The sequence below is a fragment of the Notolepis coatsorum genome (assembly GCF_963971535.1).
Source record: "Notolepis coatsorum genome assembly, chromosome: 1".
Lineage (NCBI taxonomy): Eukaryota > Metazoa > Chordata > Actinopteri > Aulopiformes > Paralepididae > Notolepis > Notolepis coatsorum.
In genome coordinates, this window is record NC_140165.1 from 57,089,879 (window position 1) to 57,106,734 (window position 16,856).

Sequence of the window (16,856 nt, forward strand, 5' to 3'; positions counted from 1 at the left end):
CTTTAAACCAATCACAATCAATGCAGCAATGGTGCCCTTGCAAAACAGGGTCGCAGATAGCGGAAGGAGAGGATAATTCTGATTGAAATTGTCAATGACACGCTTATAGCCACAGTCCTGTGATCAAGACTACTGTGACATAGAAGACTCTTCCAGCAACCACCTCATTCCGTTACACACATTAACCTGCATTTGACAGGCTGCCAGTCCTCCTACCATTGGCCACACTGGGCAGCTCCCCGGTTGCAGTTAGGGATTATGTGCCTTGCTCAAGAGTACATAAGCAGTAGTTGAGAGGACAGCATTACCAATTAACTTTCCCTGCTGGTCCGGGGCGTCACAAGCCTGCTTCTTCTCTAAAGCCTTCTAGTCACAAGTCTGCCTCTCTAAAGCCTTCTAGTCACAAGCCTGCTTCTTCTCTAAAGCCTTCTAGTCACAAGTCTGCCTCTCTAAAGTCTTCTAGTCACAAGCCTGCTTCTTCTCTAAGGCCTTCTAGTCACCAGTCTGCCTCTCTAAAGCCTTCTAGTCACCAGTCTGCCTCTCTAAAGCCTTCTAGTCACAAGCCTGCCTCTCTAAGGCCTCCTAGTCACAAGCCTGCCTCTCTAAAGCCTTCTAGTCACAAGTCTGCTTCTCTAAAGTCTTCTAGTCACAAGTCTGCCTCTCTAAAGCCTTCTAGTCACAAGTCTGCCTCTCTAAAGCCTTCTAGTCACAAGCCTGCCTCTCTAAAGCCTTCTAGTCACACGCCTGCCTCTCTAAAGCCTCCTAGTCACACGCCTGCCTCTCTAGTCTTCTAGTCACAAGTCTGCCTCTCTAAAGCCTTCTAGTCACAAGCCTGCCTCTCTAAAGCCTTCTAGTCACAAGTCTGCCTCTCTAAAGCCTTCTAGTCACCAGTCTGCCTCTCTAAAGCCTTCTAGTCACAAGTCTGCCTCTCTAAAGCCTTCTAGTCACAAGTCTGCCTCTCTAAAGCCTTCTAGTCACAAGTCTGCCTCTCTAAAGCCTTCTAGTCACAAGTCTGCCTCTCTAAAGCCTTCTAGTCACAAGCCTGCTTCTTCTCTAAAGCCTTCTAGTCACAAGTCTGCCTCTCTAAAGTCTTCTAGTCACAAGCCTGCTTCTTCTCTAAGGCCTTCTAGTCACCAGTCTGCCTCTCTAAAGCCTTCTAGTCACCAGTCTGCCTCTCTAAAGCCTTCTAGTCACAAGCCTGCCTCTCTAAGGCCTCCTAGTCACAAGCCTGCCTCTCTAAAGTCTTCTAGTCACAAGTCTGCCTCTCTAAAGCCTTCTAGTCACAAGTCTGCCTCTCTAAAGCCTTCTAGTCACAAGTCTGCCTCTCTAAAGCCTTCTAGTCACACGCCTGCCTCTCTAAAGCCTCCTAGTCACACGCCTGCCTCTCTAAAGTCTTCTAGTCACAAGTCTGCCTCTCTAAAGCCTTCTAGTCACAGGCAAAGCCTTCTAGTCACAAGTCTGCCTCTCTAAAGCCTTCTAGTCACCAGTCTGCCTCTCTAAAGCCTTCTAGTCACAAGTCTGCCTCTCTAAAGCCTTCTAGTCACAAGTCTGCCTCTCTAAAGCCTCCTAGTCACACACCTGCCTCTCTAAAGCCTTCTAGTCACAAGTCTGCCTCTCTAAAGCCTTCTAGTCACAAGCCTGCTTCTTCTCTAAAGCCTTCTAGTCACCAGTCTGCCTCACTAAAGCCTTCTAGTCACAAGTCTGCCTCTCTAAAGCCTTCTAGTCACAAGTCTGCCTCTCTAAAGCCTTCTAGTCACAAGTCTGCCTCTCTAAAGCCTTCTAGTCACAAGTCTGCCTCTCTAAAGCCTTCTAGTCACAAGCCTGCTTCTTCTCTAAGGCCTTCTAGTCACAAGTCTGCCTCTCTAAAGCCTCCTAGTCACAAGCCTGCTTCTTCTCTAAAGCCTTCTAGTCACAAGTCTGCCTCTCTAAAGCCTTCTAGTCACAAGTCTGCCTCTCTAAAGCCTTCTAGTCACAAGTCTGCCTCTCTAAAGCCTCCTAGTCACAAGTCTGCCTCTCTAAAGCCTTCTAGTCACAAGTCTGCCTCTCTAAAGCCTTCTAGTCACAAGTCTGCCTCTCTAAAGTCTTCTAGTCACAAGTCTGCCTCTCTAAAGCCTTCTAGTCACCAGTCTGCCTCTCTAAAGCCTCCTAGTCACCAGTCTGCCTCTCTAAAGCCTTCTAGTCACAAGTCTGCCTCTCTAAAGCCTTCTAGTCACCAGTCTGCCTCTCTAAAGCCTCCTAGTCACCAGTCTGCCTCTCTAACGCCTTCTAGTCACAAGTCTGCCTCTCTAAAGCCTTCTAGTCACAAGTCTGCCTCTCTAAAGCCTTCTAGTCACCAGTCTGCCTCTCTAAAGCCTCCTAGTCACCAGTCTGCCTCTCTAAAGCCTTCTAGTCACAAGTCTGCCTCTCTAAAGCCTTCTAGTCACCAGTCTGCCTCTCTAAAGCCTCCTAGTCACCAGTCTGCCTCTCTAACGCCTTCTAGTCACAAGTCTGCCTCTCTAAAGCCTTCTAGTCACAAGTCTGCCTCTCTAAAGCCTTCTAGTCACAAGTCTGCTTCTCTAAAGTCTTCTAGTTACAAGTCTGCCTCTCTAAAGCCTTCTAGTCACAAGTCTGCTTCTCTAAAGTCTTCTAGTCACAAGTCTGCCTCTCTAAAGCCTTCTAGTCACAAGTCTGCCTCTCTAAAGCCTTCTAGTCACAAGTCTGCCTCTCTAAAGCCTTCTAGTCACCAGTCTGCCTCTCTAAAGCCTTCTAGTCACAAGTCTGCCTCTCTAAAGCCTTCTAGTCACAAGCCTGCCTCTCTAAAGCCTTCTAGTCACAAGTCTGCCTCTCTAAAGCCTTCTAGTCACCAGTCTGCCTCTCTAAAGCCTTCTAGTCACAAGTCTGCCTCTCTAAAGCCTCCTAGTCACAAGTCTGCCTCTCTAAAGCCTTCTAGTCACAAGTCTGCTTCTCTAAAGTCTTCTAGTCACAAGTCTGCTTCTCTAAAGTCTTCTAGTCACAAGTCTGCCTCTCTAAAGCCTCCTAGTCACACGCCTGCCTCTCTAAAGCCTTCTAGTCACAAGCCTGCCTCTCTAAAGCCTCCTAGTCACAAGCCTGCCTCTCTAAAGCCTTCTAGTCACAAGCCTGCTTCTTCTCTAAAGCCTTCTAGTCACAAGCCTGCCTCTCTAAAGCCTTCTAGTCACAAGTCTGCCTCTCTAAAGCCTTCTAGTCACAAGTCTGCCTCTCTAAAGCCTTCTAGTCACAAGTCTGCCTCTCTAAAGCCTTCTAGTCACAAGTCTGCCTCTCTAAAGCCTTCTAGTCACAAGTCTGCCTCTCTAAAGCCTCCTAGTCACACGCCTGCCTCTCTAAAGCCTTCTAGTCACCAGTCTGCCTCTCTAAAGCCTCCTAGTCACAAGTCTGCCTCTCTAAAGCCTTCTAGTCACAAGTCTGCCTCTCTAAAGTCTTCTAGTCACAAGCCTGCCTCTCTAAAGCCTTCTAGTCACCAGTCTGCTTCTCTAAAGCCTTCTAGTCACAAGTCTGCCTCTCTAAAGCCTCCTAGTCACAAGTCTGCCTCTCTAAAGCCTTCTAGTCACAAGCCTGCCTCTCTAAAGCCTTCTAGTCACCAGTCTGCCTCTCTAAAGCCTCCTAGTCACACGCCTGCCTCTCTAAAGTCTTCTAGTCACAAGTCTGCCTCTCTAAAGCCTTCTAGTCACAAGTCTGCCTCTCTAAAGCCTTCTAGTCACAAGCCTGCCTCTCTAAAGCCTTCTAGTCACAAGCCTGCCTCTCTAAAGCCTTCTAGTCACCAGTCTGCCTCTCTAAAGCCTCCTAGTCACACGCCTGCCTCTCTAAAGTCTTCTAGTCACAAGTCTGCCTCTCTAAAGCCTTCTAGTCACAAGTCTGCCTCTCTAAAGCCTTCTAGTCACAAGCCTGCCTCTCTAAAGCCTTCTAGTCACAAGCCTGCCTCTCTAAAGCCTTCTAGTCACAAGTCTGCCTCTCTAAAGTCTTCTAGTCACGCGCCGGGACGCACTACTACGATTGAGAAGTAATAAAATACATGTGGCGTAACCTTTAGGATGCAGCTGCTGCAAGACGGCTACTTTACCTTTGCTGACTGAGAGCAGGAGGTTGGGATCCCGTGGGTGAAATTTGAGCTCGTTGATGGCGTTGCCATGACCCACGTAATGCTGCGGGAAGCAAAGAAAAACTTTAAAAAGATATAAGTCAATACAATTTTCTAAACTGCAACAAGCGTGTCATTTGTGAGAAGCTGCGACTAATCTGGCGACGGGGAACCCCCCGTTCGTACCATTAACCTGAGCATTGTAGTCATTATGCAGTCGTCTTAAGAGTTAAAGGCTGTAGACCACGGAGAGCTGAACATGTGTATTCTCTTGTTGAGTTACAATGTTCAAGTTTCAAGTTTGTTTATTATTTGTCACAACAAAATACAGAATATTTTATGATGAAATGCTTGTTTCTGTATGAGTAAGTAAAATGTACACGTTACGTTTTGTCAAAGTTGTACACTTTGACATTCAATCGTAGCACCACCATCGGGCCGATAGGGGCGATATTGGCTGTGAAGCATCGGTACATCAATATCCGTCATTGTAGCAAGTTTCATGTGCATGCCCTTTGTGAATAGTGCCACCATGTGGTCGAATGGGCATGTTTTATGTCAAATATGAGATCGAATTTAAATAATATTTTAAACTGAGCAGTGCTCCTCTTAAACTGGACATTAAAGGCACCTTGATGCACTGCATGGTGATGTGGTTGATGACCTTGATGATGTTTAAACTGGACATTAAAGGCACCTTGATGCAATGCATGGTGATGTGGTTGATGACCCTGATTGTGTTTAAACTGAACATTAAAGGCACCTTGATGCTGCGTTTAAACTGAACATTAAAAGGCACATTGATGATGTTTAAACTGAAAATTAAAGGCACCTTGATGCACTGCATGGTGATGTGGTTGATGACCCTGATGATGTTTAAACTGGACATTAAAGGCACCTTGATGATGATGTTTAAACTGAACATTAAAGGCACCTTGATGCACTGCATGGTGATGTGGTTGATGACCCTGATGATGCCGCGGGAGCCGGCCACGGCCAGGAGAGGGTGGCTGGTGTTGGTGTCGAAGGTCCAGGCACAAGTGTAGAAGTTCTCGTCTGCCTTTGGCGGGACTACAAGTCAAGGAATACCGCAAAAGACCTGACAACAGGTCTATCCCCGCGCGCGGGAATAAGACTTCACTTCAGAAATGTTACCGCGAGTTCATCCACTGCCAGGCAGGCGGTGGATAATAATCCGGTTTGAGGCTTGCATACAAATAATGTCAATGAGGAGTAAACGAGTGGAAGGATACATCTGCATCGACGTAAGACTGCAGCAGTCGTATTTCTCCTTGAGAGTGGCATTCATACAGCGTCACCTGGGGAGGAGGAGAGCAGGTTAGTGACACAAACACTCACACAGACACTTCATACAGCGTCACCTGGGGAGGAGGAGAGCAGGTTAGTGACACAAACACTCACACAGACACTTCATACAGCGTCACCTGGGGAGGAGGAGAGCAGGTTAGTGACACAAACACTTCATACAGCGTCACCTGGGGAGGAGGAGAGCAGGTTAGTGACACAAACACTCACACAGACACTTCATACAGCGTCACCTGGGGAGGAGGAGAGCAGGTTAGTGACACAAACACTCACACAGACACTTCATACAGCGTCACCTGGGGAGGAGGAGAGCAGGTTAGTGACACAAACACTCACACAGACACTTCATACAGCGTCACCTGGGGAGGAGGAGAGCAGGTTAGTAACACAAACACTCACACAGACACTTCATACAGCGTCACCTGGGGAGGAGGAGAGCAGGTTAGTAACACAAACACTCACACAGACACTTCATACAGCGTCACCTGGGGAGGAGGAGAGCAGGTTAGTAACACAAACACTCACACAGACACTTCATACAGCGTCACCTGGGGAGGAGGAGAGCAGGTTAGTAACACAAACACTCACACAGACACTTCATACAGCGTCACCTGGGGAGGAGGAGAGCAGGTTAGTAACACAAACACTCACACTTCATACAGCGTCACCTGGGGAGGAGGAGAGCAGGTTAGTAACACAAACACTCACACTTCATACAGCGTCACCTGGGGAGGAGGAGAGCAGGTTAGTAACACAAACACTCACACAGACACTTCATACAGCGTCACCTGGGGAGGAGGAGAGCAGGTTAGTGACACAAACACTCACACAGACACTTCATACAGCGTCACCTGGGGAGGAGGAGAGCAGGTTAGTAACACAAACACTCACACAGACACTTCATACAGCGTCACCTGGGGAGGAGACGACCAGGTTAGTAACACAAACACTCACACTTCATACAGCGTCACCTGGGGAGGAGGAGAGCAGGTTAGTAACACAAACACAGACACTTCATACAGCGTCACCTGGGGAGGAGGAGAGCAGGTTAGTGACACAAACACTCACACAGACACTTCATACAGCGTCACCTGGGGAGGAGGAGAGCAGGTTAGTGACACAAACACTCACACAGACACTTCATACAGCGTCACCTGGGGAGGAGGAGAGCAGGTTAGTAACACAAACACTCAAACACACTGTGTACTTCTGATTTCTGTTCACCTCTTGGCACAGAAGATGATGGGGAAGATCCTGTATATTTTGTACCTTATATGTGACAAATAAAACAATATAATTAAATCTGAATATAAAAATATGAGAAAATAAACGGTGGAAAAGAAAAAGGTGCAGATGAGGGTCTGTATGCCGTTATCAGTTAATTTACAATAAATATAGGCAAAAGAAAATAAATTGAATCCAAGAATATACTATGAATACAAGTAAACAAGGTGCAGGGTTTCTATATGCTTTTATGCCCATGTGACTAGTAAGAGGGAAACCTCGGTTGCCTTTTGAGTTTAAATAAAAGGTTTGAAATGAAAGCATCACTTACTCGGTTACTCCCCACCGTGGCGAACACCAGGGGGTCTCCCTCCTTGCTGTGCCAGTTAAACTGGACTCCAAACAGCGGCTGTCCGTGGTCCTCCTGTAGAAACCATGATACCATCATCAATAATAACATCCAGCTCTTCATCAATAACATCCAGCTCTTCATCAATAACACTGCAGCTCCTCCTCCTGATCATCAATAACACTGCAGCTCCTCCTCCTGATCACCAATAACATCCATCTCCTCCTCCTGATAATCAATAACACTGCAGCTCTTCCTCCTGATCACCAATAACATCCATCTCCTCCTCCTGATCATCAATAACATCCAGCTCCTCCTCCTGATCACCAATAACATCCAGCTCCTCCTCCTGATCATCAATAACATCCAGCTCCTCCTCCTGATCACCAATAACATCCAGCTCCTCCTCCTGATCACCAATAACATCCAGCTCCTCCTCCTGATTACCAATAACACTGCAGCTCCTCCTCCTGATCACCAATAACTAGGGATGCACGATAATTATCGGGCCGATATCAGCAATTATGACGCCATCCCGATAAACCCGATAACGTTATTAATAGCTCCGATAATATATAATACATTTTTTGGTTAAAAGAAATCCGTTGTGGGTGAATTTGGATGAAGGGCGCTTGTTTTTATTATAGCCTCCTCCCGTTTTGCCAGTACTGTGGTATGACTGACAGCGTGTGGTTTAGGAACAGGGAGTTTTACACAAATCCAGCGCTCCCTTTCTTGGCTGTGACGTAGTCACGTTACATTCGGAGACAGACAGTCGATCTGCCAATTACGTCCCTCCGCTTGCACCCACCTCTTCTTCTTACCACCAATCAGAAGCTCTCGTTCGTTTATTTACCTCCGGATTGTCGGCCATTATTCTACTCGGAGCTATAACGTTAGCTGCTCCCCGCCAGCCACATTGACAAGTACCAGCGCTTATACATTACTGGCAAATGTCTTGTTGCACTTGTGGCAACGAGCGTTGTCAGCATCGACTTTAGTAAAATAGACCCAGACTTTTTTTTGAGGAATTTAAACGTCGCAAACTAATCTTGTTGGCCGTTGTCTGTCTGTCTGTCTGTCTGTCTGTCTGTCTGTCTGTCTGTCTGTCTGTGCCACACACCACACACACACACACACACACACACACACACACACACACACACACACACACACACACACACACACACACACACACACACACACACACACACACACACACACACACACACACACACACACACACACACACACACACACACACACACACACACACACACACACACACACACACACACACACACACACACACGTGCTGTCGAGAGCAGAGCTGTGTGAGTGTGTGAGTGAGTGAGTGAGTGAGTGAGTGAGTGAGTGAGTGAGTGAGTGAGTGTGTGTGTGTGTAAGAGCACAGCCTGCTCGCGCAGGCAGAGAGAGACCGAGGGAGGAGAGATAGAAAACGGCCAACAAGATTAGTTTGCGACGTTTAAATTCCTCAAAAAAAACTCCATAATTTCTCGAGTACCGATAGCAGTACCGATGACGTCGGAGCTTATAAATACTAAAAAATAAATAAAAAATTGATTAAAAAAAATATTTTTTTTTATATACATTTAAAAAAAATTATAATACAATAAATATCGGTTATCGATATCGGTTATCGGCTTGAGGAGCATAAAGTTATCGGTATCGGTGTCAAAATCAATATCGTGCATCCCTGCCAATAACATCCAGCTCCTCCTCCTGATCACCAATAACACTCCAGCTCCTCCTCCTGATCATCAATAACATCCAGCTCCTCCTCCTGATCATCAATAACATCCAGCTCCTCCTCCTGATCATCAATAACATCCAGCTCCTCCTCCTGATCACCAATAACACTCCAGCTCCTCCTCCTGATCATCAATAACATCCAGCTCCTCCTCCTGATCATCAATAACATCCAGCTCCTCCTCCTGATCACCAATAACATCCAGCTCCTCCTCCTGATCACCAATAACACTCCAGCTCCTCCTCCTGATCACCAATAACATCCAGCTCCTCCTCCTGATCATCAATAACACTCCAGCTCCTCCTCCTGATCACCAATAACACTCCAGCTCCTCCTCCTGATCATCAATAACATCCAGCTCCTCCTCCTGATCATCAATAACATCCAGCTCCTCCTCCTGATCACCAATAACATCCAGCTCCTCCTCCTGATCACCAATAACACTCCAGCTCCTCCTCCTGATCATCAATAACATCCAGCTCCTCCTCCTGATCATCAATAACATCCAGCTCCTCCTCCTGATCACCAATAACACTGCAGCTCCTCCTCCTGATCACCAATAACACTGCAGCAGTCCAGAGAGAACCTCCCACTTGGTGATGTCATAGGGATGTAAAATCTGTGGCTGCTCCGTACACAATGAATGGGGCTCTGACTTTGTTTATGTGAACTCTTACACCCAAACGAGGTTAATTCTAGCATTGTTAGAAGGTCTGAACCAGAATGAAACTTAATTTGGGTGGAAGAGAGGGCGGCTACGTGGCGTAGTGGGCAAGGCGCTCGCCACGAATGACGGAGACGCTGGGCTTGCCTGTTCGAGCCCAGCGCTCCACATTGCTTTCAGTTTAGCTGGTCGTTCATACTAATACACATTGGCCGTATTAGGGGGTGGGAAACTGATGGGTGGGGATCGGGCGTTGTGGACAGCGACTCCTACAGGTCGGTTGGTGCGCCTGCGCAGTAGAATCAGGAAGTGTCGGGGGCAGCGTGAGCCTCCCACGCGTTACTCCTCGCCACTGAGAGATCGAGCTGCGCAGGTGAAAAGATGCGACTGCTGTTACCTCAAGTACCGGAGGGGACTTGTGCTATGTATGACTTAGTCCACATTGCAGCCGGCTTGTGGGAGGCAAGAAACAGCGTTCGTGACGGGAGGGTTGAATTGGATGATACGAAATTGGGATGGGAGAAAATATAGAAAAATGGGAGAAAAAGTGGACAAAAAAAATTTGGGTGGAAGAGTTCACAAACATTGTGTGGCCTCGTAAAGTCAGAGTTCCATTCATCATCTATGGAGCAGCCCCAGATTTGACATCACAGTGACATCACCGGTCGGAGGGTTCTCCTTCTCTCCGAGAGACTGAACTGTCCTGGGGCACAGGAAGAACATATGGGAATTCTTCAAATGGGCGACATGTCCCTTTAACTAAACACACAGTGGTTTGTCAGCTCCTTGTCCTGGTCTCTTACTAGTTCAACAGTTCACTAGCGGCGGGTAAAAAGATGCACCGATCCCACACTTCCCGTCCCGATACAGAGTACCGATCTGATCCATTACTTTTAATGAACTGTATAGACTTGGACAGTCATTCTGGGCCTGGGGTCATTCATTGGACAAAAAATACAGAGATATAACACATTGTCTCCATTAGAGGGAGTTAACGTGTCAAAGATGCAGCAAATGAAGTCAAGTTGTTTTGATTTCTGGCACATTATACGCATCTCTTGGTATCGGATTTTAGTATCGGGGAAATTAATTTTAGCCTGGTATCAGATTATTAATCGGTATTGGTGCATCCATACTAGCAGATAGGTCAAGTAGGCTACAGAGACCCTATTTGTATTTATAATGTTACGATTTAATAATGGTGTCATTATGCGCAAGACAAAAAGACTTGGCTTGTACCCCGGCTCGACACTCGACAATAATAAAATGCCATAAACTACTTTAACAAGACATTTCCCATGCACTGTAGAGCACTGTCAAAATGATGCACACCTCTCCAAAAACAATGTCACGGTTGTTTTACAAAGAGGAAAAGGGTAACACGCTCACCCTCAGGCTGTTCACACACTTGAAGGAGTATCGGCACTTCTTGGACTTCCACTTGCCCTTGCCCCAGCTCTTCCTGCCCGGGGCGTTGGCGGTGTTCGTGGGGGTGTCGGGGCGCTCAACGTTCGCCCCACTCTCCACACTGATGGCGTCATCCTACAAATAAGAAAGTAAAGCTGCCGTTAAAACTAGAGCCCGGTCGATTGATCGGTGGGGCCGTTTACGCTGCCGATATTGGTCCAACACAGATATGTCCGTAAACTCCGTATTGATATTACAGAACATTATGCAAAGACAAATGCTTGCGGTAAATCATCCAGCGCTCAGACTCCATTGTTTACATATCCTCCTGAGACCCAGGGGGGAAAAGTGTTATCACTTCACTTGTATTTTTTTGTGATAATTTAAGTGTTTGGGTGCTAAAGTGCATTTCAAAGTATTTTTTACTCAACTACCGGTATTAATATTTTACAAAATGTGCACTGTAGTGTACAACCGGACTTCATTGATCGTAAAACAACAAGATACATGATATATCATTGGAAAGCTACGGTTGTCCTGAGAATGTCGGGACTCAATAGAGTGATAGAGGAATCAAGCTAAACCTAATGTGCACTACAGTGTACAATAATGAATTGCTGGGTCTCAGGAGGATATAACTCAGTCATAATACTCAGTCATGGTTTACATATAACTCAGTCATTGTTTACATATAACTCAGTCATGGTTACTTTACATATAACTCAGTCATGGTTTACGATATTCTGAACAGACTCTGCAGCACCGTCTGCATGAATCTCATAGCTAGCTGATAAGTAGTAGAGAATAAGTGGTTTACAGTCAGTAGAGAACATCAGATGTTTTCGAAAATACACATTACTGTTGGTATCTTGATGCATTGGCTCTATTATGATTTTATGTCATCTGAATGAAATCTGCTGAACAGGCAGACTTTACAATTAAAGGTAAGTGTGTTTTAAAGGAGATGAGGGAGACATTTTCCCAAAAACTGTAGCATTAACAGCTGAAAAGCTAGCTAGTTGGAACAACATCCGCTTTAACGTTACATCAAATCAGATGATCGCCTGTCCTTTCTCCAGGACCTGACACTGGCCGTCTATCAACAATAATGCACCCACGGTGAATCGTATTTAAGTCAAGTAACTACTGACTAGCGTTAGCCGACTAACGTTATCAAATGTCAATGTGAAAACCTTGCGGGGAAGACGAGCTAGGTCAGCTAGCTTAGCTTGATAACGGTACCTTGGCTAAAGTTGGTGCTATTCATAATCCAGCAATAATGGCTGCAGACCTGCAAGCAAAGTACCGTACAGCAAGTTCCAAGTGCCAAAGGATAAGAGTCTGAGGCGGAGTCTCAAAAGAGAATGTTGAATATTTATTTTGCATCGAAAATCACAACATAAACGTTACTACTAGCCAGAGCATCTGCTACTAGCTAACAGACTGGGTAGTACTAGTGTTGTCACGATACTGGAATTTCGACTTCGATACGATACCTTGAAAAGTATCGATACTTCAATACCATTTCGATACCAAAAAAAATATAATAATAATATATATATATATATTTTTTTAAAACAAATTTAGCTTTTGTTGCTGGTCGATTCTCCTCAGCTTCTCTCTGGTACTATAAGAGAAGATAAATATAACACTTTTAAAACCATTTGTTTATCTTTAGATCACACATTTAAAAATGTGTGATCGGAGCATTTATTAACGTTACATTTTCAACAAGATTGCTGCTCATTAAACACTTCATGGAAACGGGGTAACGTTATGTCGAGTTCATACGTGTACTAGTGTAGTATGAATGAACTCGACCTAACGTTAGAAACGGGGTAACGTTATGTCGAGTTCATACGTGTACTAGTGTAGTATGAATGAACTCGACCTAACGTTGGAAACGGGGTAACGTTATGTCGAGTTCATACGTGTACTAGTGTAGTATGAATGAACTCGACCTAACGTTGGAAACGGGGTAACGTTATGTCGAGTTCATACGTGTACTAGTGTAGTATGAATGAACTCGACCTAACGTTGGAAACGGGGTAACGTTATGTCGAGTTCATACGTGTACTAGTGTAGTATGAATGAACTCTACCTAACGTTACTCCGTTTCCATGAAGTAATTATAAAGGTGGCCAGCTAGCTAGCATAAGCTAACGGAGCTAACGGACGGAGCTAACGGACTAGCTAACGTTAGCTAATAGCTTTGTTTACAAACTGAAGACAGGTCTGACGCGTCTGTGAGGGGGAGGAGGCTGCAGCAGCTTGTGTCTGTTGGTCTCTGAGGAGGAGGACAGCAGCGTGTCTGTCTGTCAACAACTTGCGGGAGCAAGCCAGCTGGTATCGATACTGCAGAAAGTATCGGTATTTTCGGGAAATGAGTATCGAAACCGTTTTAAATATTCAGTATCGATACTTCGATATTTTTGACAACACTACTGGGTAGCAAGTGCAACAACGTATAACGTCCGTGCGGAAACAATGTGCAACCGTTCCATGGGTGAACTCATTGAGCATAGTTGTTAATTAACTAATACTAATCTATACAATCACCTGTTGTTGAATAAATACCATTACTTTCTAGTTATTACTAAAAAACAGTATATATAAAACAGTATCTGTAGCTGTAAAATAAAATAAAAATAATAATAAATAATTTATATAATATACTTTTTTTTGTATGCACTGGTATCGGATCAGTATCGGTTTCGGCCGATACCCAAATCGGATCGGGAAGGAAAAAATGGTATTGGAACATCTCTACTTTAGAGATGAGCACTTTAGAGATGAGCACTTTAGAGACAAGCACTTTAGAGTCACACTTTAGAGACACACTTTAGAGGTTGTGGTAGAAAATGCCCATACTATTGATTTGATAATAATAGTGCATATTTTCACCAACACATCTTAATCATATGCATTCAGACAATAAGACAACTAAGGTTGCAAGCTGAGCCCCACTACATAACACCACTGAAATAACATCCTGCGTACTAGATACATATTCCCAGAGTTTTCAATCTGAAAAACAGTGTATTTCCAGGGTCTGGGGACAGAATGTCAGGCCCAGCGCCAGGCCTCGGAACAATGGGCATTGTCCTGGGATCTGCAGACCGATTGCCAATCAACACACACTATTCTGAATTTCTGAGACACAATCACGAGACATGATTATGACCTGATCACAACATCGAGGAGAAAGAGAATGACGTCATTTTAAGTATAAAAGGGCCTGCTGCTTACACCAGTCTAGCAGGAATATTATTCAGGAATCCTTTGGATTTTTGTGTACCGGTGAATAAATTCCTCAAGCGGTTTTACAATTGATCCTAACGTTTCAGAGTTTCAACAATATTACTTATTTTTGAACGAAGAAAACCTCCAATAAGGTGAGCACTTTAGATATACGCACTTTAGAGATACACACTTTAGAGATAAGAATCTGCATAGCTACTCATCAGAGTATGAACATCTTCTCCTGTGTATGTTTTGTATTAAGTCTGAGGACATCTGGGAGCCCGCTCGTTCCAATCACTTGACTTGGTCATTCGTTTGATTGGATGTCGGATTGTTTACATTTCAGTCAAACATGTTGCCAAAAATCGGTGTCCACCTATTGATCCTTAAAGAGGGCCGTTACATGGATTCTTCTCTGCCTTGTAGACGCCAATACTGGGTAAAAAGTGGATCAAGAGGGGGAGCTCCCGTAGCTCACCGCGTATCTTCTCTTGGCGCTATTTCGGCGTCAGGGACAACCGTGCTCGTCACAGATCTGGGGTACACGAGTTCGACTCCCGGACTCGCCGTATTTTCTCAGAGTGTCTTCCCCTGATCTATATCGCATTCAACCTGTTTCTGTCGGTCATGCTTGACCAGAAAAAGCGATAAACGCTAAATAAAATAAAATAATGAAGTTTAAAAAAAAAAGTGGATCAAGAACGTCAGTGGGGATTGAACCTCATTCATTCTACCCCTGGTCTGGGCATTTGAACCCGGCTCTGCAGTGTAAAGAGGGAGGGGCGAATGGACCTAAAAACCTCCAAAAACCCATGTGATCCCAGCATTTCACGTTTTTTAATTCTTCAGGGATACATAAAATCAAGTTGTTCTTGCAGGCTGGTCAAAGGCGACTGGGTGACAGCAGCATTCATTCCAGTCCAAATATCTTTGACAGTAGTTTTTCATTGGATGATGATAACAGAACACGTGATATACGATTTTATTTGAAATCTAGGGACTCATTCGTTTCATGTGTATTGCTAATCGTAAAAGACCACTTAACTTCTCTGGAAAAAAATATGTATTTACGTTTGAAACGTTAGACTTAGAATTTCATTAAACCATGTCTGTACAACCCCCTCCAATGTACAGTAAATGACCAAGTATGGTTTCGTCAATATTCAAATGTACAGTTGTACAGTTTCCCCCACCCACCCAACCCCCTCCAATGTACAGTTTCTACGTCAAATGTATATATTCTCTTTTCTAGACTCTTTTTGTATCACAAACAGTACTGTATTTGCAAATCTGGTATGTCATAAATGTATAGATGTAGCAGTACTGTCTATCTGTATGTCATATGATAAATTGAAAATGGGGGACCCTGATGTAAACAAGACGAAAGTCTTTCTCTGGTCTGCATCCCCTTAACAATTGTATGTATTGAGCTGTACTGTACCCATTCTGCAATCTGTTAATAAAGTAATCAATCAATGTACTATTGGGACGTTTGTTTGTTTTTCAAAGAGAACAAAGCCACCAGACTCGGCGCACGCAGCTCGGCCCAAGCAGAATAGATATATTGTTGGATTGCAAATGATTTCATTAATTAGTGACGGAACAGTTCAATCAGCAATGATGAGACATAAATCTATCTAACATATCTAACGCCAGCCAGCAGCGAACGAACTACTAAACACTGTAGCTGGTTAACATTAGAGCTGCGTTCCGTATCTCTGTCGCGTTGTTAGCTGGAGTGCTAATGAGCCGACCACCGCCACATGATATGGACAACACAACACCAGTTTCACCCCAAAGAAACAATGACATTAGAAAGCTTACGTTCTCGTCTCCAGACAAGTCGGGGTTACTATTCTCATCACTGCTTAGTTTTTGTTTTTTCGCCGGCATTTCTTTTCCCGCTTGGGAGGAGAGGGACTCGGACATGTTCTTGTTTTCCCTCATTTTGCTCGTGACCCCGCCCCCTTCCTCTCCGCGAGGCACTTCCGGGTCATCTGCAAGGAAACTATAAAAATAAGGAAGGGTCATTTACGTCACTGTGTAGAGACTGAACGGTGTGAAAACCATAGATATATCCTATGGTGGGGCGGCTACGTGGCGTAGTGGGCAAGGCGCTCGCCACGAAATCTGTACACATTTGCTTTCAGTTTAGCTGGTCGTCCGTACTAATACACATTGGCCGTATTAGGGGGTGGGAAACTGATGGGTGGGGATCGGGCGTTGTGGACAGCGACTCCTACAGGTCGGTTGGTGCGCCTGCACAGTAGAATCAGGAAGTGTCGGGGGCAGCGTGAGCCTCCCACGCGTTACTCCTCGCCACTGAGAGATCGAGCTGCGCAGGTGAAAAGATGCGACTGCTGTTACCTCAAGTACCGGAGGGGACTTGTGCTATGTATGACTTAGTCCACATTGCAGCCGGCTTGTGGGAGGCAAGAAACAGCGTTCGTGACGGGAGGGTTGAATTGGATGATACGAAATTGGGATGGGAGAAAATATAGAAAAATGGGAGAAAAAGTGGATAAAAAAAAAAAAGATATATCCTATGGTGAAAACGTTCAGTTCAACCGAGGAAACTATAACAATAATGAAGGGTCATTTACGTCACTGTGTAGCGCCTGAGTTTTGATTGATTGATTGATTGAAAACTTGGGGGTGGGTGGGGGACACTGTACAACTGTACAAGCAAAATTGTACATTGGAATATTGACAAAACCATACTTGGTCATTTACTGTACATTGGAGGGGGTTGGGTTAGGACATTTACAGGGGCCAGTTT

At 45.0% G+C, this 16,856-nt stretch overlaps 1 protein-coding gene across 1 annotated transcript in view; it reads right to left on the reverse strand.

Moving 5' to 3' along the window:
- Positions 1 to 16,033, reverse strand: part of eed (embryonic ectoderm development) — a 38,527-nt gene extending 22,494 nt beyond the window's left edge. Inside the window, exons 1-6 of the mRNA XM_084314712.1 lie at positions 15,902 to 16,033; positions 10,817 to 10,969; positions 6,975 to 7,067; positions 5,347 to 5,412; positions 5,028 to 5,153; positions 4,076 to 4,157 (exon numbers count right to left, since the gene is read on the reverse strand). Coding sequence (XP_084170838.1) covers positions 4,076 to 4,157; positions 5,028 to 5,153; positions 5,347 to 5,412; positions 6,975 to 7,067; positions 10,817 to 10,969; positions 15,902 to 16,024 — 643 coding nt within the window. The 5' untranslated portion in view covers positions 16,025 to 16,033. The remainder of the gene's footprint in view (positions 1 to 4,075; positions 4,158 to 5,027; positions 5,154 to 5,346; positions 5,413 to 6,974; positions 7,068 to 10,816; positions 10,970 to 15,901) is intronic.
- Between the last annotated feature and the right edge of the window lie 823 nt (positions 16,034 to 16,856).